The sequence below is a fragment of the Corvus kubaryi genome, unplaced genomic scaffold (genome assembly GCF_017639235.1).
Source record: "Corvus kubaryi isolate FWS band 111438036 unplaced genomic scaffold, C.kubaryi_AGA036_p1.0 37396, whole genome shotgun sequence".
NCBI lineage: Eukaryota > Metazoa > Chordata > Aves > Passeriformes > Corvidae > Corvus > Corvus kubaryi.
The window spans coordinates 9,441,204-9,463,489 of NW_024581135.1; the positions used below are offsets into that span (position 1 = coordinate 9,441,204).

The 22,286-nt window shown below is 48.7% G+C and overlaps 1 protein-coding gene across 1 annotated transcript in view; it reads left to right on the top strand.

Moving 5' to 3' along the window:
- The window catches only part of ITGB5 (integrin subunit beta 5), a 57,959-nt gene extending 36,308 nt beyond the window's left edge, over positions 1-21,651 (top strand). The window contains exons 11-15 of the mRNA XM_042041549.1: positions 14,620-14,842; positions 15,549-15,652; positions 19,123-19,239; positions 20,370-20,536; positions 21,065-21,651. Of these exons, the coding sequence (XP_041897483.1) occupies positions 14,620-14,842; positions 15,549-15,652; positions 19,123-19,239; positions 20,370-20,536; positions 21,065-21,160 (707 nt within the window). The 3' untranslated portion in view covers positions 21,161-21,651. The remainder of the gene's footprint in view (positions 1-14,619; positions 14,843-15,548; positions 15,653-19,122; positions 19,240-20,369; positions 20,537-21,064) is intronic.
- The last annotated feature ends 635 nt before the right edge of the window (positions 21,652-22,286 follow it).

A 22,286-nucleotide genomic window follows, 5' to 3' on the forward strand; every position in this document is an offset into this window, starting at 1 on the left:
ACCTGCTTGCTTTTGTCCCTGTGGAGGGTGTCTGGTGCTGGGAGGAGCAGCATAGCTGGTTTGGGATTTGCTGAAGTTTTTAAAATTAATTTAAAAGTCCTTTTTTAGGACCATGATAATAATTTCTTTCATAGTCCATAGCTATGAAAGAAAACAAAGGATAGGCTGAGGCCGAGCAGGCTCTTTGCTCGAGGGATGGGGTGGAGTCTGGCACGGCTGTGTGGGGTGGTTTGTTGGCTTTTACTTTTTTTTCTTAAATTCCAGCAGTTATGGTGTTGAATCTGAATCGTAGCAAGCACTGTGCCAGTGACACAACATTTTGAGGTGGTTTTGTCAGGCCAAGAGGCTTGGGATTTACCAGCCCACCACAAGCTTGCATGGCAGGGCTATGCCCAAAGCTGCCCCTAACAAACAGCCCTCTGCCACACAAACATCCCTGGGGCTTCCAGCAGACCAAGCTCTCTGCCCCCTACAAGTGGGGCCTTCTTAGGTGTTTAGCTCAGCATTAACCATCTGTCCACCAGCACATGTAGATTTGGCATCCAGGAGAGTTTGGCTGATGCCTTGGGAGCAGGTTGATTGCCAGGGCAGTTGCTACAGTGGCCGGTTGCCGGTTTTGTTCTTGCTAGGGGATGAAATGACACCCTGCCCTCACTCTGTCTTTTCCTGGGCGCAACGTCTGTCCCTAAAAGGCTCTGGCATCCCTGTGCCCAGCACTCTGACAGGCTGAATCCCAGTGTAGGGGGAGACCAACAGTTTTAGCTAATGCACAAACCAAAAAAGTGGCATGTAGGGAGCTGTCATTTCGCTGCAGTCTGTCCTTGCTTGGGAGTTTCTTGGCTTGGATCCATGAGGGAATCTCATCACTGCTGTCAAGGGTTTTACTCATACTCTTTGAATCCTCTGGTTGAGTAGAAGGCAGTTACTGCCTCTCAGTGCATTTCTGATGACTGACTGTACTTTGAACAGTGGAACCCCACCTCAGGTTTAGCACACAGGCTGTGGTGTCCCCCAGCAAATGCATTTGCACCTGCCCCAGCTGTTGAACAAGATGATACCATGGACCTCGGAGTGCCCATCCCAGACAGAGCTAGGGAGAAAACAGCCAGTCCAGCCTGAGCTGAGGTTTTGGGGAGCACCAGGAGGAAAGCACAGTTTTCTGAGCTGAGAAGTAAAAATCCACTCAGGCAAACTGCTTTGCACCTACGTGGCTGTGGTTTATGGCATGCCTCAGCTCAGAGGCCCATGAGCCCATCACCAGCTCAGGCATTTCTTCCTTTTATGATCTGTAGCAAAGCTGTCCCCATTGAGTCACTGCCATGGCACAGGGATGGGTGGCATGTTATGCTCAGGCATCCTGTATTCCCAGCAAAAGCCATGGTGGGATGCTCTGAAATGGACTGGTTTCTTGTCTCTTGGCATTTGGTCCTTTGGCTAGGAAAAAACATTTTCATTCCTGGATCCATTTATAAATATTGGAGCCTCATTTTTTCAGCATTTGAGAGGAGAGATGTCTGCAGACAGTGATGCCCATGGCTCCAGTCCTTTTGTAGTCCCCCCCATGAAGTGGAGAAGCAGATTTTGGGTGAGAGAGAATCTAAAGAAGCAGCAAGAATTTAATTCCTGCTAGTGGGAGGTTTAATGTGCTTGCATCTGTGAGGCAGGTGGGAAAAGGGAGTAATTCATAACATGGAGTAAATGCTGATTCAAGTTGCAGCCAACTCCTAGTCAATGTCACTTAGTCACTAATAAGTGGCATTTGTTCTGCTGCTCCACAAGTCCAGTTAAGAGCTCCAGAGTAGCTGTTTCAAACCATTAATCCAGCTTCTGGAAGGGCCATAGGGGATGGGTTGCACGAGCATTTTGTTCTTCTAAAAGAAATGCAGCTGGGTTATCTTCAGCACCGTGCTCTGACAAAGCAGGCAGTTGCTTCCCAAACCCTCAAATGCTTTACTCCCAGTTTTATTTTGAGTGGAGAGGGTGCCTTTTTGCCCTGAGATCTTTGGCACATCTCTCTGTCTCCTCTGCTCTGAAATGTGGGTGGCTGTGAGAGAGGGGCTGAAAGCCCTCCTGCCTGCAGCTGGGCTGGGGAAGGGGCAGCTGGCTGCACAACCCACAGGCTTTTGAACTCCTTGGCTGCCTGCCAAGCAGTTTGACAAAGGAGGAAACATCTCTGCCCTAATTGCATTCCTGAAGGTCCCATAAACTAGGTGGCAGGAGGGAGGAGAGGCCCCAGTAAGGGCATCACACATTTGCCTCTAATGAAGAGAGACTGGCTCGTTGGAGGCCAAGCTTCATTAGCTTCAGTTGCTCCAGACCTATTTTTTCTTGGATGGGGAGACACAGAGTAATATGGCATCATATGGGTCTCTAAAGAAATTTCCCCTTACCCACCACCACTGTTCCCCAGCTCCCTGTGTGGGTGTCATTTGTATGCCCTTCAGCCCAGGGTTCTGGTTATGCACAGGCACATCTCTAATTATGGAAGAGCACTCGTCATGCTGCAGCCATTCCTCCCCCTAAAACATAAAAGATCTCATCCCGAAAATCCATACTGCCTGAGCAACACGGCAGCTACTGATGGTGGTCCAGCTTTGGGGGATTGGGTCTTTTGTGGTTTCTCATCTTAATTTTTTTTAGAATTAGACAATAAATCAGATTTATAAACAGCTTTGCATCTGTAAATGAAGCCCTTCAACGTCTCTCTAGCTTGTAAGCAGCTGTGAGCATCTGAGCTGGTTAAGGTGACTAAAGGTCATGGCTGGCTAAAGCACAGCACGGCAGTGATGCCTTGGAGCACAGGAGCTGGTCTGGCCTCCCTTGCCAGCACAGGGCTTCCAGTGACACAGAAAACTTGGGTCAGCAATAAAGCATCGGGTGTCAAACCTGCAAGTACATGCAAGTGCCAGAATCACTTCTGAGATGGGATGTGGGAAGAGACAGCTCATTGAAAATCGAGGGTTTATTTTGCAGAGAATAGCCAAGCTGACGTGTGATGCAACTCCAGCTGCCCTGCAGAAACCACTTCAAAAACTGCTGAGTTGATACAAGTCCTCAGTATTTACTTCTGAATGCTTCCTCTCTTGGTTTCAGTAAATGGGGAAGCTCAGGGAGGCTTTAGCCTGTGTGAAGGTCCAGGAAGATAAGGCTTTTTTGTTTGGTTGGTTTGTTTTTTTGTTTTAACACAGCCTCGTGTTAGAAATCTCACTCGTGCTTTTGCAATTTGTTTTTGCTGTCCCCTGTCTGTAGCACATTTAACAGCGCTGTGGTTGAGGGGAGCCAGTGGGATGATGGCTCAGGGCCAGTGCCCCAGTTTCTCGTCCTGCATTAGAGCCCCGTGCTTTGAGAGTAGCACTTGGGTTTGATTCCCCAGCTGGTATCTCCACCCTGGGGTTTTAGATGGGGTTTGTTACTGTACAAATCACTGTGCCCATGGACACATCTTGTGGAAATAAGCTTTCTTCCTCACATGCTTTTGTAGTTACTATTCACCTGCCCAGTGGTGAATAAAACTACTGTCCTAGGTGGTAATAGCTGGTGTGCATCTGAAAGCTCAGATGTGAGAATAAAGGTGATCCACCTCTTTCAGACACACATCAACATTTTTTTTGGTCTTAATTCTCTTCATTCCTAATGCCTAAACTTTTACCAGAAGCTGCTGTTAAGAAAGAAATGGATAGTATTTGATTTATCAGCCTGTGAGTGTGGTTTGGGGAGGAAGGAGAGCTTCTTTTGTGCCCACTGCCTGTGGCTGTGCTGTGGGTGGGGTGGCTTGTGACAAATGTACCCCTGCCAGAAGGGAAGAGGGTGGCCTGTGGCAGAAAGGAGAGGGAACAGAGCCTAAACCACATCTGCAATGTTTTCTTTTAAGTCACGTCAAATCTTGTTATCTGTTGGTTTTTCTGAGCACTGCCTTGTAAAAGAGAACCTGAAGGGGAGAGACAAAGGGACCATATAAATATGGAAGTTAAAAATAATCCTTTGGCTGTTGCTAAGTGCTAGTGCAGCTGTGAGCCAGGCAGCTGCAGGGAGATGCAGCTCCGTCTCTGGGGCAGCTGCCCCGCAGGTCAATCCCTCTCTGCTTCCCACGTGGGAGGAGGATGGAGAGCACACATCTACCAGCATATCTGAGGCTTATTTTGGTGACAGAGGATGCAGTGTCAGCTCGGGTCACTGTGCTGTAACCTCACAGTACCCGTTGCTTTGTGAGTAGTCCCAGTCATTAGCAGCAGGTTGGGGGCTCGGGGGTCAGTGGCTGCGGGTGCTGTTGGGGTGCAGGGCATGGGAGGGTGGTTTGGGGTGAGCAAAACCAAGTAAAGTCCTCTGACACAAAACCCTGTATCACTAGGGCGTTGTAGCACTGCGAATGCCCCTTTTCCCACCAAAGAGCAGGGTAGGGGACAGGGAGCTAGAGACAAGCTGAGTCTGGGCTAGAAGACAAAGCAGTATGTGTATGTTGTCACACTGTGTGGGGCACGGGGTGCCCATGGCTCCTTGGCAGCCCACAAACTTGGTTTCAGACACCTTGAGGTCTCTTGCCTACAGTGCCACTGAATAGCCATGGGCCAGAGCAAACAATAAAGAGGTGGCACTGCTGTAGCATCTCTCTTTTACAATGTGGTCAAGACTCAGTCAGACTGCATGTTTATCCTCAAGCTTCCTAAAAACCTTTCTGCTTGCTGCATTCCCATTTGGCCTTTGCTTTTATCACCTGCAGGAGCTGCTCAGCCAAAGGTCCTGTCCTGAGATGTCTGCGTGCCAGAGAATAAATGGGTAAAACAAAATAATCCCCCTGAATAAGAAGGAAAAATAAACCTGTGACTTGCTGTGTCCCATAGCAGTGAGGAACTGAGGCCAGAGCACCTGTGCCTGGCGTCACCACTGGGTGGGCATCCCCTCTCCAGCTTACATCCCCCCTCCACCTGTGAAACAGTTTGGCTCCAGTAAGAATAGACTACAAACATTTAATAAGAAACAAATCAAATAGGGCACCTCTGCTGTCCTCTACCTTTTCTGGGGTTAAACTGTTCTACTAACTCTCGTCACATGGATTGGTGTAAAGAAGTGGAAGGTTTAGGTCAGCTCCATTTATTCCCATCCAGTGGGTCAGCCTAAAAAGAATGTAAGGACCAGGTCAGCTGGCGCAGGCAGGGCTGAGGACTGTGGTGGGGAAGAACAGTCAACTGAATCCACCTTCATCCAGCTTGGACTGATGCCACTCTTGCCCTGCTTAAAAGCTCCCTGCAGATACTGTTTGGCTGTGTGTCCAGTGTAATTTGACTGCACGATGTCCAAGTCCCAAACCAGGAAAAAAGCCTTTTTTTTTTTTTTTAAATGTGTGTATCCATAAACCGGATCTATTCTGAGGCCAGCTGTTGAACTGTTGGCATGCCTGCATTCCTGCTTGCCCTCCTGTAGAGCATGGGGCTGCCATGCTGTTTCAATGTTTTGGAGCAGCAGAACGTGACTGCTCAAGCAGTGATTTAGAAAACATTTCCACAGGTGAGGAAGGAACTGTGGAGGCGCCTGCTGCTGCTGAGACATGTGGGATGTTGGCTTTTAGGCCTCGTTCTGGCAACAAGAGCTGGTGTCTGAGCCCTGGGGTCATCCCAGGCTGCTTTCCGTGGTGCCTTGGGTCTGGCCGTGCTTTGCCGGACAGCATTGAGCTCTGAGAGCAACACTTGAAACCTCTCAGCCTTTAGTGTGGAGTGTCATTGAGAAAGTCTGCTCTTGACACAGCATGAAGAGGAGCAGAAATTGCAGGGACGTGTGTGGGACATGCTTACGCACTGCGGGCAGCCTGTGGTCCTCTGTGCTCGCATCGAACCCTGCACCAGGGTGGCACCTTCTGTGATGGGGAGCAGGGACACCCCGCCCTGAGCTCCCAGATGATTTGAAAGGCTGGAGAGGGGTTCCACCCTTGAGTTGTGTGAGTGGCTGGCTGGCAGTAGCATTCCTCTGTAGAAGTGTTTGATTTTTCCTTGTAGGCAAAGCGTTCCTGAGCATCAGCCAGGACCAAATTCAGCAGGGTGTCCCATGGTGTTCTGGGTGTGCTCATCTCCGGGAGCTGTGGCTCATAGTTCCAATGCAGAGAGGGGCTGAGACCCTTGTGGGAGGTGTTTGCATTCCAAATTTCATCTTCATGAAGTCTGGCACACAGATCCTCAGTGGCCTTTTGGAGGAGCATGAGGCTGACTCAGTGCATGTGTTTACTCACATTTCCAGTCCTTGGGTGGCTCCTGAAACCACTTCCTCCTGGGGCATCATTTCCATCCTTCCCCAATCTCTCTCTTCTTCTTCTTCCTCTCCAAATTTATTTTTCCCCCTTAACCTGGTTTCTCTTCTCTTTTCAATTTAATACTGAGTCATATGCCACTGTCCTCTGAGAGTGTGCGCCTCCCCATACTGCTCCGTGCCCGTTCAAAAAGCTGAAGATCCCAGAGTTCAAATGGCCTCTGGGCTGGGACAAACAGCATGGGGTGATCCCTTGTCTGCTGGCTGTGACCTGTGAAAACATGGCCAGTGCTTGTAGCTGCAATGTAAAAATGCCTGGTTCCCCCTCTAATTGCACTGCTAACGACCCCCGTGCTGTGCTTCAGGTCAGAGGTGGCTGCAGGTCAGTGCAGGTGGATGGTTGTTAGCTGGAATGCTCTGTATGCCATGGATATGCTCCTCTGGATTTCTTTCACAGCAATTAAATGCAGTATTTGGTATTCCACCACCGGGCATTAGCATTACATTGTTGCCTGTTAAATATTATTGGTTATTGCAAAGTTGGACTCCGTGGTCCTTACAGGTCCCTTCCAACTCGAGATACTCGATGATCTTTGCATGGATTTCACACAGGAACACAAATGATGATTCCATTTGTGTTTGTGCTCATGTTCCTCATGTTCCTCAGCGTTCCCTGGCAGTAGGCATACCCTGCCTGCCCCACCTTGCTCACACCAAGGGATTGTGTTGGCTTTTCACTGAAACAGCAACTGAGTTGGACATTCTCTCCCCAGTGTATCGAGTACTGCTCTCCCAGTATTCCTGGCACGAAAAGGCAAAGCTGCCCTTTGTTACCCCTCCTTTCTCCCTGCCCAGGCTCTCATTGCTGTCCAAGCCTTGCAGCTCTCCCCAAATCTGGCAGCAGCTCCTTGAGGACCAACCCACACAGAGCGCTGCTGTTCCTGCCTCTTTTCACTGCGGTTTCTCCTTGTCCCTGAGCGGACCTTTAGCAAGTGTTAATGCATGCTAATGAGGCATTAAATGCCTGGGCAGAATTAAAGAATACAGAAGTGATGTCTTTGACGTCTTTATGGGAGCCACAGCTCTGTTCTTGGGGCTCTGCTCTTAAAGAGGCACAGCGTGTGGGTTGCAACCGGAGGTGTCATCCGAAGATTCATGCACGTACCCAAAGCCCCTGTCCTGTGCAGCTGCCCCCTCCCATGGCCAGGAACCCCATAGAAGGCTCAAAAAAACCCTGCCAAGATAAACTCAGAAAATAAAGCTTAGATTGTCTTAGAACAAACTTACTTTAAATGCTCTACTGGCCAGCATCTCGGTGAGTTTGGTGTCTGAATTTGGTCTGTCTGGTGATAGTCATTGACAGAAATACACATTTGGAAATGAATGTTGTATTTGGGGTTTAAAGGCAGATGAAAGCCTCAGTTCATCAGGTGAGTGGAATTCTGGGTCTCTGTGTTTCTTGTTGACATGCACTGACAACCTGTGAACTTTGCTCAGTTTTGTTTAAAAAATTGAGCTTAAGCAATTGACCTGACAGGGAAGTGCAGCACAGCCTGTGTGTTCATTCTTTTCATTCTTTCTCCTTTTTTTTTTTTTTTTGGTCTTATTTTGAGTGATATTCTGACTTTTTCCAGGTACTTTGTGAAGGGAGAAATCTGTTCCAAAACCATGGACCTTTGGCAAACTTGCACCAAATGATGTGTTTGCATCCAAACACAGAACTGGGCAAGGCTCCCACGGCACTGCATTTTGCAGAGAAAGACTGTCTCTACTCCAGAGCCCACTCCTCTCAACAAGGTCCAGCAGAAAGGACATTCAACCCATTTGGGCTTCAGCAGGATGGAAATTAAACTGCTTTTTTTTTTGAAGGATGGACCTGAACCATAGAATTTGTCCCTGGAGTTTAGGGATTTGGAATCATGCAGCTTTGTTTCTGGAGCCAAGTTTTATTTTAAGAACATATCTGGAGTTTTTTGGGATGGTAGGAGCTGGTAGGAGTCTGCTCAGGCGTCAGAGCAGGAGAATGAAGCTTGTCCTTCCTGGAGGCACCATATGTTGGTGGAAGGGTTGCAGCCCTTTAGCTTTTCTCAAGGCCTTTCTCTGCCGTTCAGCAGCTGTATGGTTGCCATATGTCATTTCCAAATCTTCCAGAGCCTTCAGAGTGACTAAAGCTGAAGTGCAGAGTTGTATAAACAGATCTGGGCAGAGACGGGCCAAGAAGTGTGTAAGTGGGGGAGAAGCTCCTGGCTCTGCACCCATGGGTGTTGGTGGTATCTGGGCAGGATTGGGAGAGCCAAGTGGAGAATGATTCTTTTTTTTCAAGCAGCTTTATTTGTCAGGTTTTTTTGGGAGAAAGGAAACAAATGGAGAGGTCTGCATTCAAGGGGGTTTCATCTGTGAGCAAGTCTGTGAGGGGCTGGAGAGCTGGCTGGAGAGAGGAGCACTGCTGTGAGAGAGGTGGTGCTGTGTCCTGTGGGAGACCCAATGAACACCTGCACGTGAAGAGATGGAGGTCGATAGGAAAAGTGGCCCTTTTGGAGTTAGAGACTTGGAGGGAGACACAGTAGGGGCAAAACCCCCAGAGGATTCACACACACACCCCCCTTCTGATCTGGCTTAAGGAATAATATAAATTGTTGCCTTCCATGTCAGGTGCTATGGGGGGCACAAAGCCAAGGATGAGCACATGCCCAGAGTGGTGGGATGGTATTTGGGCCCATCACTCAAAGGAAACCAGCACATCCATCCCAGCAGTCCCCACTCAGGATGAAGCTCTGTACCTCTGGGAGGATCTGGCACCAGCCCTTGCCCCATAGCTCTCCCTGCATCAGTAACAGAGTTGGCAGCGGGACCTGAAAGCTCCAATTCCCAGCTCTGGGTCTCCATCCAAAAGGCCACATGTGGCAGGCTTGGCTGAGGAGCTAATGTAAGTAGAAGTCAAGGATTTGTGGAGTGCTGAGCTTACTTGGAAAAAAAAAAAAAGGAAAAAGAAGGAAGGCTTTATTTTAAGAAAGGCAGCTTTAGATCTCTTTCAGGAAATGACTTCTCACTGCCTATTTTGGCTTTCTGATGGATCATCAGCTGTATCTCGTGGTTGCATTTCAGCTCCACTTCTTTAGCAGAGAGAAGGAAAATGAGGAAGGGCTGGCCAGGGCTACCACAGGAAATCCGCCTGCCCCGGATAGCTTTCGGCTGCCTTCATGAGACAGCAGTTTCCAAAACCATGTCTTCCTTTCCCAGTTCTCACTGAACCCAAAAATTCCCAAGTGAGTGAGAAGATTGGGTGCTTCTTGAAGAGGGGGGTTTTTGTAATGGCAGTGCTGCACTGTGGGGGATGCTGACAGTAGTGTCCAGCTGGTGATGGGGCTTGTGGTATCCATGGCTGAATTAGCAGCTTGAGCCTGCATTTATTCCTTCACCTTTGGTTTCATTAGTCTGCATCTCCAGTGCTATTTTTGATGATTGATGAGCTCAGCCAGTGCTGGGACTTAAATCTTGGCTAAACTCATGTGCTTCAGGATATAAATATCCACTGCAATGGGAAGATGCACAGATCCATGGTGTGTGGCGTAAACAACATTCAGAAAAGCACTGTTTACTTCTTACTAACCTCTTAGTATTTGTTTTGCTGTTTCAGTATTGCGTTGTGGATAAATGAGTGTGGGAAGCTCTCTCCTGGTGTGAGTGGAGGCAGCCGGATGAATTCCAGGTTTCACAGAAACCTTGGACCCTTGACATTTGTCTGTCTGTGTTTATGTAGTAGCCTCCTTAGCACAAGGAGGTTGTTGTCAGGGGGCTCCAGGGGTTGGGGCTGCTGCTGCCAACCTGCCACCCTTCTTTTCCCTGCCAGACTGACATGACCCAGGGGCTGGATCCTAAACCCATCCCTGCTGTTTAAAATTTCCCGAGCTCTCCCTAAATCCCTGCGGGTGCTGACCATCTGGGTGCTGGCCATGGGCCTGAGCTGTGCCGTGGGCAGGCTGCCTGGCCTGGCCTGGCCTTGCCTGGCCTCTTGATGTGCAGTGCTGGCTGCTTTGAGCCATGGAAAGAAGTCAGTAGAGAAGTTGATGATTTATTTGTCTGTGTCTACCTGAGCCCTTTCCCAAATGAAAAGCCCTATGTTTTCCAAGTGTTCAAAGCCTTTTCTGCTGCCCTTCTTCCTCCCACTCAAAATGTGCTGTTCACAGAGCCTCTACTCCAGAGGTTGAGCACTTTTTCTGAGAGATTGGCTGGTCTGGTACAAAATTGATGCTCAAGCAGTGCCCTCTGTCAGTAGGGTTTGACTTCTCTCATAAGCAGATGTTTTTGCTGCTTCCACCCCTTGGGAGTACAAACAAAGTGTGGCTTCTGCGCTGGGGCTCTCTGGGTGATGGGCACAGCAGCCAGGGCTTGTTAAAGGGATGGCACTGGAGAATCTGGAAATTGCTTGCCATAACTTATTTCTCTTAGTTGTTTTTCCTATGGGCTTTTTCTGTTTCAGACTAATTGTTCAAATAACTAAAAATGACAAAAGCACAGCCTTTTGGAGGTCCTGACCCAAAGTCTGGATGTGAGCACAGAGGCACAAAAATAAGTGGCTTGATTTAATGGGAGCAAAATACGGTATGATCTTTCTCCTCCTGAGTGCTCAGAAACCACTAAACTGGCTTAAAAATCAGGATTTGTTTTTCTTGTATGTTAGGCACATCAGTTTAATGTTCTAGACGATGGGGAAAGAAGGAGTGTTGGAGGAGGCTTGTTTTCAAACTTTTTCTACCTCTCCATAAAAGCTGGGATCATGTTTTTTCTTTCAAAAGAAAGCTGGTATTTTTTGCATAACTCTGTGGTGCCCAGAAGTAAAAGTCTTTAGGAAAACCACCTTCTATGAAAAGCCCTAGTGACAGAACTTTTAGTGCACTGAGTTTCAGACCTCTTGGCGCAGTTCCTAAAAGGCACACAGTTACTGTGGAGGGGCTGTCCTGCCGAGCAGGGTCACAGCCTGCTGTCAGGAAGACTCGGGTGAAATCAGGGTCAGAGGCTGGAAGCTTCTGCCAGAAGCTGCTATCCCGATTCGGGAATGACCCTGCTTGGGAACAAGGAGAAGAGCACTGGTACAGGGCTGCCAAGCTGGGTTTGTGCGGTGCCAGGCTGAGGGCAGGGAGGATTTGGCCTGTGGCTGCCATCCTGGGGGGCAGCTGGTGGGGAGAGGCAGAGGCAGCTGGGGTGAAATGAGGATGGTTGGATGTCTTGCCAAAAGCTGTCTGAGTGACAGTGAGATGTGCAGCACAGCTGGGGCACAGCAGTGGGATGGGGATGTGTTTTGGGATGGGGAGAGACATGGAAGTACCAGCTGGGCTGTGAGACTCCGCCCACTGTGGTGGCCTCCTTGGGAAGAAGGTGTCTCCAAGCAGCAGAGCATCCTGCCCTGATGGATCCCAGACTAGTCAAGCTCAGTCTGGGGACTGCTCTCCCCCCACAAAAGCATTGCTTTCCGCTGCACACCCTCCCAGCGGGTTCCTGCAGCCTCCCTGACATGTGTTTTGTGTTAGCCCCTCCTAAGGTCAAGAGCTGGCTGGAAAGTATGTTATCAAATTCAGAGGGAGCATTTCATTTCCTAGTTAGATCTTGATCTTTTAAACTTCTAAGCTTGTCTCATTTCAAGGATGGGAACAGAAGAAAACATCTCTTATTATGTTTGGAGAACATAATTAATGTATTTTGGCTTCACAAACCGGCTTTAACAGAGGATGTGCAAACTCAAAGGGTCCAAGGGGGATAAAGTCCAGGGTGATATCCTTCACCACGAGACTGCTGCTGCTGCAGAGGTGTCTTGAAACACACCCTCCTTGAGGACACATTGCCCAGGAAATGAAACTGGGAAGTGAAACTAGGCTCATCCTGGGTGCAGTGGTGGAAGGCGTCCTGCAGGCATGATGGCACAGAGACTGCTTAGCCGCATCAGCACTGTGTGTGACCGTGGGAGAGCTGGCACTGGGAACAGGCAGCACAGTTTTCTGTAAAATGTGAGTGCTGGGTAACACTCTGCAAACCACAGCTCTGGGTCACTGTTACCAAAAGCCTCATTACCACATTGTCTTGGGGCTCCTCTCAGTTTGTCTCCCAAGCAAGAGGATGGAGTGGATTCCCATCTCCAGTGCTCCAGGTGGACACTGAGAAGTGGGACGACTCTTGTGCCCATATGGAAACCAAATGTTTCCCATTCACTGAGTTTCTCCAGTCTTCAGGCTGTGTGGGAGATGGAGGGCACCAGAAGGGTAGCTCATGGTGCTTGCAGGAGTGGCCACTCTTTCAGGCTGATGGAAGCAGTGAAGATTGTGACATCTTTGCCGTTAAAGGTCAAGATGGAAATTCCTGCTCTTGGCACATTGGCCATGATGAGCTTCAGCCAGTGACTTCTTGCACACTGAGCCAGTGTGGCCGAGGCAGGAAACACATGATAACATGTTTCGACATTTTAAGCTCACACCCCACACTTAGTCAGCCTCATACAGAGCGGCTTTTTCTTCATCCCCTTCAATAAACAAAACCACATCCTTTAAGATACTGTTTCTTAAGTTTCCAATCACAGTGGTTTAATAGGATGCATTATTTGAAAATGGCCATTTCCCTTCCCCAGGACAGTAATTCCAGGCTCCATGTCCAGCCTGCCAGGGGCTGGAAGGGATGTGCAGTCTTTCTACCATCTTACGACCTAGTTCTGATGCCTTTAAAAATGGAACCATTTTATGGTCCAGAAACAGATTTCCTCTGGAGTCACATCTTGTGCTGCATTCTGTGGTGTCTTAGGAGAACTGAGGGGTGATATGAATGCCATCAGCTTGCTTCTTTTGGCCCTCACAGTTCAAATTCAAGCCTGAGAACATTTACTAATTGCTAGCTGCTTTGGATTCCTTGAAATAGTGCCATTTAGGAAAACCATAGTTCATAGCTAATGTGGACACATGCATTGCCATGGAGGCACCAAACCTGCTGTGTGTGAGAGCCCAATCACCTGAATTAATTGTGAATAAAAGCCAGACACCCCATTTATTTTGCTTGGGAAGTGGTGGTCCTGGGAGCCCCCCAAACAGCAGCAGTTGTGGATGTAGCTGAGTCCATGGGCTCAAACCCAGAGCTTTCTGTCTGGGGAAAGGGCAAGGCTGTCATTTTGAAGGTGAGCAGAGCAAGGGATTTTGATCTCCATCAGATGTAGGCACAGAAGGAGGTAACCTCTAGAGATCTTGTAAACATAATCTCCTTTGTCCGGTAATGTTTGAATATGCAGGCTGGATCCAAAGCAAACGATGGGCGTGCAGAAGAGGCTGTAGAAGGACAGCTTGTGATGTGCTGGGACATACGAGATGCCTAGTAAAAGAGAAGGTGCTCCCATGACTTTTGGCAAGGGATATAGCTTGGCAGTCCACAGCCTCTGGTTATCTTGGCACGGTGGGAGAGGCAGGGAGATCAGCGGGTTTGTGTCGATGAAAGGAGTGCGTATATAATTTATCATGTCTGGGACGCTCGAGGCTCTTTCCAGTGGAAAAGCTGAGCTGTAATTAGGTTGCTGATGAGCCTTGTATACAAACCCTTCAGCTCTATAAACTATGCCTGCAAAGGCATCCCTTCTCCTAGGGACTGACCAAGGAAGAATTCGAGCAGTCTCCAGCAGATAGATGCCTCTCTGAAACCAGCTGCTCAGTGGACAGCCACTCCACTTACTGTCACTGACAGCCTTGGAGCCTGTTGACTTTCTCAGCCCTTCACTAAACCCTGTAGCTCCAAGGGGATGCTTCAGTGGAGGGAGAGCCCTTACTGGATTGGTTTCTTCATCCATCTCTGCTGTGAGCTGCCCTGAGCTACTCCCTGGGGGTGCTCAGCTGGTCCCAGCAACCTTCATGGCTCTGGCTGGGACACAGAGGTCCTGTTTGGACACAGGAAATGGTGCTTGTTGACATACTTTTTAAGAAGTTTTAAGAGAACTTCTTAAGTAAAACTGTTAAGAAGAAAGGGAAGGAAATACTTTATGAAGTGGGTGACCTGCTAGGCTTTTTGCTGCTAAACTCTGGGCTCAAAACCAGCAAGGAAGCACTACTTCATTCCCTTAATATCTCTTGATGTAGACAGAGAAAGAAGAGATTATTTCATACAAAACTAGGAAAGGGGAGGTGCCCACTTATCTTGAGCAACTATAGAGGGAAGCTGGAAGATCAGTGAGTAGGTATTTTTTGCTGCTAAATGTAGATATTAATTTGATATTTAGGTGTTTCCCATCAGCATCTGTTTGTTGCTCTGCCAAGTGAGGTCTCTCTGGCAGCTCTTCCTGCTGGGCTGCTGGTCCCTCCCAACCACAGCACCCATCGGTGGCCCCAAATTCTGCTGACACCTCTCCCCTGCTCTCGCTTTCAGGTCATGGGGAGTGTCACTGCGGGGAGTGCAAGTGCCACGCCGGGTACATCGGGGACAACTGCAACTGCTCCACCGAGATGGACAGCTGTATTTCCAGTGATGGGCAGATGTGCAGCGGCCGGGGTGCCTGTGTCTGCGGGAAGTGTCAGTGCACCGAGCCAGGGGCTTTCGGAGAGACCTGTGAGAAGTGTCCCACCTGCCCAGGTGTCTGTAGCACTAAAAGGTACTCACAGGCAGTTCAGGAGGGGTTTCTTGCTGGTGGGAACAGCAGCTCTTTGGTTCCTGGGAGACTTTTCAGCTAAGGAATTACTCTTGCTTTGTTAAATGTGTGGTCAGCCCCAGGCAAGCCTACTGCTGCTAGGAGCCCATGCTAAGCAACCTGACAGTACCCCAGGTAGAGCAGCAACAAGTGTTGCTGCCCAAGTGCTCATGGAGATTCATGTCCCTGTTCATTTCCAGTGCTGTCTCACTCTGCAGGAAGGGCTGGTGACCCCAGTTTTGCTGCACTCTGAGCTGCAGATGTCTGGGTGGAGAGAGCTTTGAGCTGCAGAGGAGGGGAGGACTGGAATCACTGTCTCTGCCTCAGAGCGATGGAGGTGCCCCAGGCATCAGCCTCAGACTAGCACAGAGCAGCAGGACTGCCTGCCTTGATCTCAGGCAGGATGGATTTTGCAGTAGCTGATGTGCAGCTCCTAAGATCCAAGGGGCAAATACACCCCAAACCTACCAGCTGCTTGCACCTTCATTAAATCCTAGAATAAATCCATCCTTGCGATGGAGATGCTTGGCCTGAAGCTGCTCTTTCTGTGTGGTGCAGATGTGCAGCCCCCAGACCAGCACCCAGGGAGTCCCTTTCCAAGGGCTGAACCCCTATGTTCATGCAGTTTCTGATGTGTGCTTAATCTTCCTCTCTGTGTGTGTTCCTGCAGGGATTGTATTGAATGCAAGCTGTTTAACTCAGGAAGACTGGCTGATAACCAAACCTGCCAAAAGCACTGCAAGGATGAGATCATCACCACTGTGGATGTTCTTGGTAAGTTGGCAGCAGCAGGACTGCAGGTGGTGGGAGCCAGTGACTGTGGCATTGAACTCTTCTTAACCAGACTAAGACATACCTGTAAAGAAAGCTTCAGGGAACACCTGGTATTTAGAAATGTATGTGGGTAGGTAGTGGGTATATGTGTATGTATGGTATGTGTGACGCTCTCTCTGGGCTATCATCCATACTGAAGTAAAAATCTTTTGATTTTAAGTAACATCTTACCACATCTAACCACTGCTGCCAGTGCAGGGAACAAAGAGAGTGGGATGAGGTCACATGAGACAGATGAGATGAATCGTGAGAGAGTGCAAAAGGACAAAGTACCACCCAAAAAAAGGCATTTTCTAATCATCTGAGGTTTCATCTTGGAACAAGTGAGCTTGTAAGAGAAAGCAAAGCTGTTTTGAAAACAATGAGTTCTGCTTTGGTGGAACTGACTGCTACAAGTCCCCCTGGCAATCTCCTGCCCTTTGTGTTCTCTTCTAGAGGTCACCCCACATGTGCATCTCTCAGCAGATGACTTTCTCCCTGCTCTTTTCATGATATGTCCTGGGAGTCCCTGGTTGCTATTTAGGGGAGTAGAAGGGATCCAGACTTGTGACAGATTTAATCACTATCCTGAGCTTGGCCTTAGCAATACCCCGTGGAGGGAGGGATGGAGATCAAACAGAGATAAATTACTGTCTGCATCTAGCATTTCCTTCTCTTCTCGTAGTTTATAGAGGTGGGAGTGTCACACCTTGCTCAGCCTTTCACTCCCTTCCTCCTAAGCTGCCTGCAGGTGATGTTTTTCCCATTGACTCCTCCCATATCCAGTGTCCAGCTTTTAAATTATGACCAGTGGAGTTTCCTACCTTTCCCTTTGGGACACTTGCTCTTGTTCTCTCCATTCACCCTGCAGTTTAGCAGGGAGTGCACCTGCACCAGCCCACACCGAGAGGTTTGGAAGTTCAAATCGCGCAAAGTTCCTTTCTAATGCCTGGCTGGCCAGCAAATGCTGGGAATCAAAACTCATCCCTCCTGCCTCGTTAATGCACTATGCCAAAGCCAGATTTTGTTCTGTCAGCTCCCTGGAAGATGAGGCTGGGCTGTGGTTTGTCAGCCCCTTGCATGGCTTTTAGAGAAAAAACCAGCCAGATTTCTGCTTTAAGACATTTTTGGGAATTGTGCTTATGCTTCTGTTGAACTATTGCAGTCAGATTGCACATAGTGCTGAGCTCAAGGCACTCTGTGACTTGGAGATCTGGGCTGCTGGAGAAAGAGGTAAAGCAAAATATTCCTAAAGAAAGTTCTTGTGGACTATGGACTTCTTCACAGGTGGACTTGGCCAAATCCTTGTTTTCAAGTGCTTTTGTATAATTTAGCTCATATTACAGTCCCTGCTGAAAGGCAGAATGCTGATACTTGTCACAGAATTCATAAGTCTGTATTGTCCTGGCAGAGGAGGATGGGACCTTCTTAAATACTGAATTGCAATGAACACAGTCTTGAACATCCCAACTGCCTTTTGACTCTGGATATGAAGCAGCCAGTGCTTCAAAGCTTTGTAGAGCAAGGCATCTATCATTGGACCCACGAGCCAGAATGCTGCCTCATGGGAGGCTTGTATGACTTGCTTTGGACTCTGCAGGATCTCCTTGGGTTCTGCAGTATTACATTTGCATTCCTGACAGTTCCAGGGGGAGCATGACAGGTCCCACTCTGAGCTGCACCTGGCAACAGCACACATCAGTGGACCTGAAAGTTCAGTGGGGCCCTCACACCTCTCTCTGTAGACATGTGATCTCTGAAACCATGAAGATCACAGAAACCATAACTATTCAGACTTTCATCACTGTGTCTTTTACCGAAATAATGGTGCAAGGATGGGAGTGAAAGCAGCTAGACCTACGGGAACTAAGATTTGCTGCTCAACTCGAAAGAGCATTAGTCAAGAAACATGGAAGTGTTATCTATACTAATCTAGTTAGTACTTTGCTTTGTAACAATCAGCACATTTCCAGCCCATGCTTTGCTACCACTGTGTGCGTAGAGCAGGTTTTCCTGTCCCGAGGTAGGAACAGCTGAGATTTCTCCACACCAGGAACACGTCAGGACTCACGAGAGGGGCACCTGCATCTGAGCTCAGCTGTTGAAATGGAGGGTATTAATCTTTTAACTGGATGCAGGTCAAAGGCATTGAAAGGAAAAATAAACAGACAGGAGAGAGCTAAGGGGCTGGTGTAGCCTTGCTCATTAATGCGATCATTTTTCAGCGTGACAGACAGGCACGGATACGAGAGCTGTGGAAATCTCTTTCCAGGTGCCTAAGACAAGGTCATGCATGTCTTTGCCAGCCAATAGCACTGGGTCCCCAAATTCCTCTCGCATGAAACTCTCAGCCCTTGCCGGACTGCAGAGCTGTGCTACTGTCACAGCCAGAGATGCTTCCCCATCTGCCTCCAGTCACTGTCCCTGCAACAGGGGCATCCGACGAGCTGTGGCTGTGCCGGGCAGTGGCTCTGCTGAAATCACCCCTTAAGCTAGATCTGCAAACCTCAGGTGATGGCTTTGCTCAATCTTAAGTTGCTTCTATGAAGCAGCCTTCCTCAGGCAGCACCTCACAGTGACCAGGTCCTGTCTGGTGCTCTGGCGTGTCAGACACAAACACACAGCGCCCACATGGCCCTGGGAATAAAGTCCTCTCATTTTTTGCAACTCCCACATCTACACATCATCCTTGCAACCAATTCCTCCCTTCTCCCTCCCTCCCTCCTCCTTTTCCCATTTTCCTTTTCTATCTCACTCTTTAAAAACAAACTTCTCAGCCGTTTCCGGAGCTGGAACTATTCAGTACAGCTGCAGCACGAGCTGGCCATGGGCTGCTGCTGCTGCTGGCCCCGTCTGAGTCGGTGCCCCTTGCTTTCCCTTCACCTTCCACTCTTCAAGAAATTTAGCAGATTAAGAAGAAAACAACATTTATTGCCAAAGCAGACTTACATGAAGGAAGAATGTGTGTGTGTGTGAGGTTGAGTCTGTTTGCTATGGGATGTTTGCCAAGTGCCACATTTTCTCAAGCAGTAAATTTGGACACTGCTCAGCTACAATTTGTATGAGTTGAGATCAAACTGTGCTGCTTTCCAGACTTACTCCCCATTCCTCTGCTCCCAGGCATCCCTGGAAAGCTCTGCTTATCTTGCAGGGGAGAGCTGTGCTAATTCCTAGTATGAAACCTGCCAACTAAATCAACCAAGTGCTGTATTGCAGCTTTAGACATAGCCTGTTAGATGGGGTGACTAGTTCAAAATCAGGGAACCCACACCATTGCAAGTTGTTGGGGGGAATTATGTTAAAAAATAGAGGGTGTTGGAAGCATTTCTTTGAAAAATTAGGATACAAAAGTTCTGCAATGTTTGGGATTTTTTTTTTTTTAATGTATAAAAACTTATACAAAATCCTGTGACTCTTACATCTGGTTCCAGAAACAGATGACCCGAACGCGATCCTCTGCGCCTACCCGGTGAACAACTGCGTCATGAAGTTCACTTACTTGGAGCTTCCAAGTGGGAAATCCAACCTCACCGTCCTCAAAGAGCCAGGTTGGCCCTCCCTTGGATTTCTTTTTTGACAGCACTGGCTGCCTCAGGAGAGGTGATGGGCTGCTGGGGAGCCTGGTGGGTTGCAGAAAGGCTGGTTGCATGTGTGAGCAGATAATCCAGGGTGATTTAAACTGAAGTGGTTTACAGTGATGAAACCCAGCTCCAAATGCTCCCAACTTACTAAAAAAGAACTGTGAGATTAAAACTTGCACCTGAGCCATCAGCATTGCCAGCAAGTGGATGAAGAGCTTTAGGGGGCTGAATTAAATGGAGCCTATTTAAGTAGCAAAAAGCATGCTTGATTTGGAGATACAGCCCCTGGAAGCAAAAATACTGGAAGGGGACACCTGCTGCGGCTGCTGGTTAAGTCAGGATGTTGGGAAAGACCTTCACCACCTAAGGACTTCCACGTTGCCAAAGAGCTCTGACCCAGACAGTGTAAGGGCTGGGTGTCTCTGCTCCCCTCCCCAGGCTGTGCAGACAGCTGTGCTTCCCAGTATTATTTTAATCACATGCAGTGCACTTGCTCAAAGAAAACCTCTCGTGGTGTTGCAGGACAAGCTGGCAAGCATCCAGCAGTAGCTTCTTGTGATCTGCTCTGGTCCTCTGAGTCATGGGGCAATATGGGAAATAATGTTTTATTTCATTTGTGCTGCAGCTTGCACTTAACTGAAAGACCAGTTGACTAGCTAACAGTTAATGTCCTTATTTAAAGCCCTTAGGGATCACCTGTCTCCGTGTGGGAGAAGCTGAGCTGGCTTTTGCCAGAGGCACCTTAACGCTCTGTGTCCCACGTGGGTCACCTGGCATTAAAACCCTGCGTCACTGTTGGACAGTGGCACTGCAGCCCTACTCTTCTCCTGAAGCACTACGTGACATCCCAGCTCTGGTGACATCCTTGAGCAGTGTCCCTTTGACCTGCCTCTAGCCAGGAATGTATTTAATTAATAAAAAAAAAAAAATCAGTGTGATTTCAGAGGGGACTGTTGCTTTTTTAAATTTAGCCACTGCTGCTAGCCCTGCCCTGGGGTTAATTGCTCAGTGGCTGCAGTCCAGTTCTTTACATCCCTGTATCCCGATCTGGGATACACTCACACCACAGCTAATTACCTTTTCTCCCTCATTGCCAGCCTGCAGCTCAGCCCCCAGCGCCGTGACGATCGTGCTGGCAGTGATTGGCAGCGTGGTGCTGATTGGGATCATCCTGCTGGCTCTCTGGAAGCTGCTCGTCACCATCCACGACAGGCGGGAGTTCGACCGATTCCAGAGCGAGCGTTCCCGGGCCAGATATGAAATGGTGAGCCTGGGGCAGGGGTGCTGCTGGTGTATGGGGGGGCTGTTGGGATGCCAACAGCTCTGCAGTGAGGGAGAAGGGTGGCAGGCACGAGGGATGCAGGTGTCCATACCCTGTGGTGCCTTCAGGGTCCAGCATGTCGCACTGCTTTCTCCTTGGCAAGTTATAAATGCTCTGCAAAACTATACCCAGCCTTTGGCTCCATCATCTATTTCGCAGCAGAGCTGGAGGCTGAAGAAGGTAGAGGAGACTGTGGTGGCAGCCAAATTGGTCAGGTCTGTGAGGGAATCCTTCTGGGAGACTTTGAGTGGGGGTCTTCAGCGTTTGAGGGCAGTGCCTCTGCCTGCAGGCAGGATGGAAGGTGGGTCTGATGGATAAACAACCCTGGATAAACAACACTGCTTTTGGACTGAATGCTCAGTTCACTCAAAGCCAAACGCAGTGCTGTCACCAAACTAATTGGTATGTTTTTACCATGACATGGACTTTGTTCCTTATCTTTGTTCTTTTTGTCTGCTCCTTTCTCCAAAGGCATCCAATCCTCTCTACCGAAAGCCTATTTCCACGCATAACGTAGAGTTCACGTTCAACAAGCTCAAGAAGTCTTACAACGGTACAGTTGACTGAAGGGGTCTCAGCGCCTGGCACTGCCATGGACAATTGCTTGACTGGCTGGGCTGCTTCCCCACTTGAAGATGGGATTCTCTTCAGGGGCGAGAATCCCTTACGACAGGACTGGTCGATGACCAAAGCCTGTTATTTGCACAGTAAGGAGAAAGGTCTGGTTCATTCTGGAGGCACAGACATGAGGGCAGGGTCCCTGCCTGTGTTGATGGACTCTGAGCCATGTGCATCTCCATACCCCAGCTTTCCAGATGTATTAAACCTGCCAACTAAGTCAACCAAGTGCCATATTGCAGCTTTAGACATATCCCATTAGGAAAGGTGACTAGGTAAAAAATCAGGGGAACCCACACCATCACAAGTTGTTAGGGGGGAATTAGCTTAAAAACAGGGTCTTGGAACCATATGTGTAAGAAATTAGGATTAAAAAGTTCTGCAGTCTTTAGGAATTTTTTTTATATAAACCCCAAAATAAAACAGTTGTGCATATATGATGCTGTGAGTTCATTGTTTCTTTGCTGAGCCCCCTATCAAAACTGGGGCTTGCTCCTCCTGCAAGCAGGAGTGGTGCTGCCTGATGGATTTATTAATAGAGCCTTACCAGTCAAAGCATGGCTATAAAACTAGGAGCTGGAGCTGCAGGGACTGCCACAGAAGTTGTGTTGATTTAATGTACTGGTGTTGACCCAGGGCAGGGAGTGCCTCAAGGAGCTCCTGCTCTGAGCCAGGGGTGTTAAACAGATGGGAAACTGGTGGGAACACAAGGAAAGGGGAGTTTAGGCTGAGGAAACAAAATTAAACACCCATTCCTTAGGGTGTGCATGTAGGTGTCCAGCCCGTGTGCCTGCAGGAAGGCAGCTGGGAGCACACAGCAGCTCCTCCAGACCTCAGACTTTTTACCAGAGGACTGTTGCTGTGGGGTCCAGTGGAGCCCAGCCAGAAAAGCAGGGGAGCCCTGAGCTTTTGGCTGGAAAGGGAGCTGGATCGAACCCAGTGTTGTTGCTTCAGAACATACATTTTGCTTTGTTTTTTTTGATTTTTTTTCTTTTTCCCCCCCAAACTATTCCCATAGCCCTGTCTGTTTTCCTCTGGAGCTGGGGTTTGAGTTACCCTGCTGACAGCTGCAGCT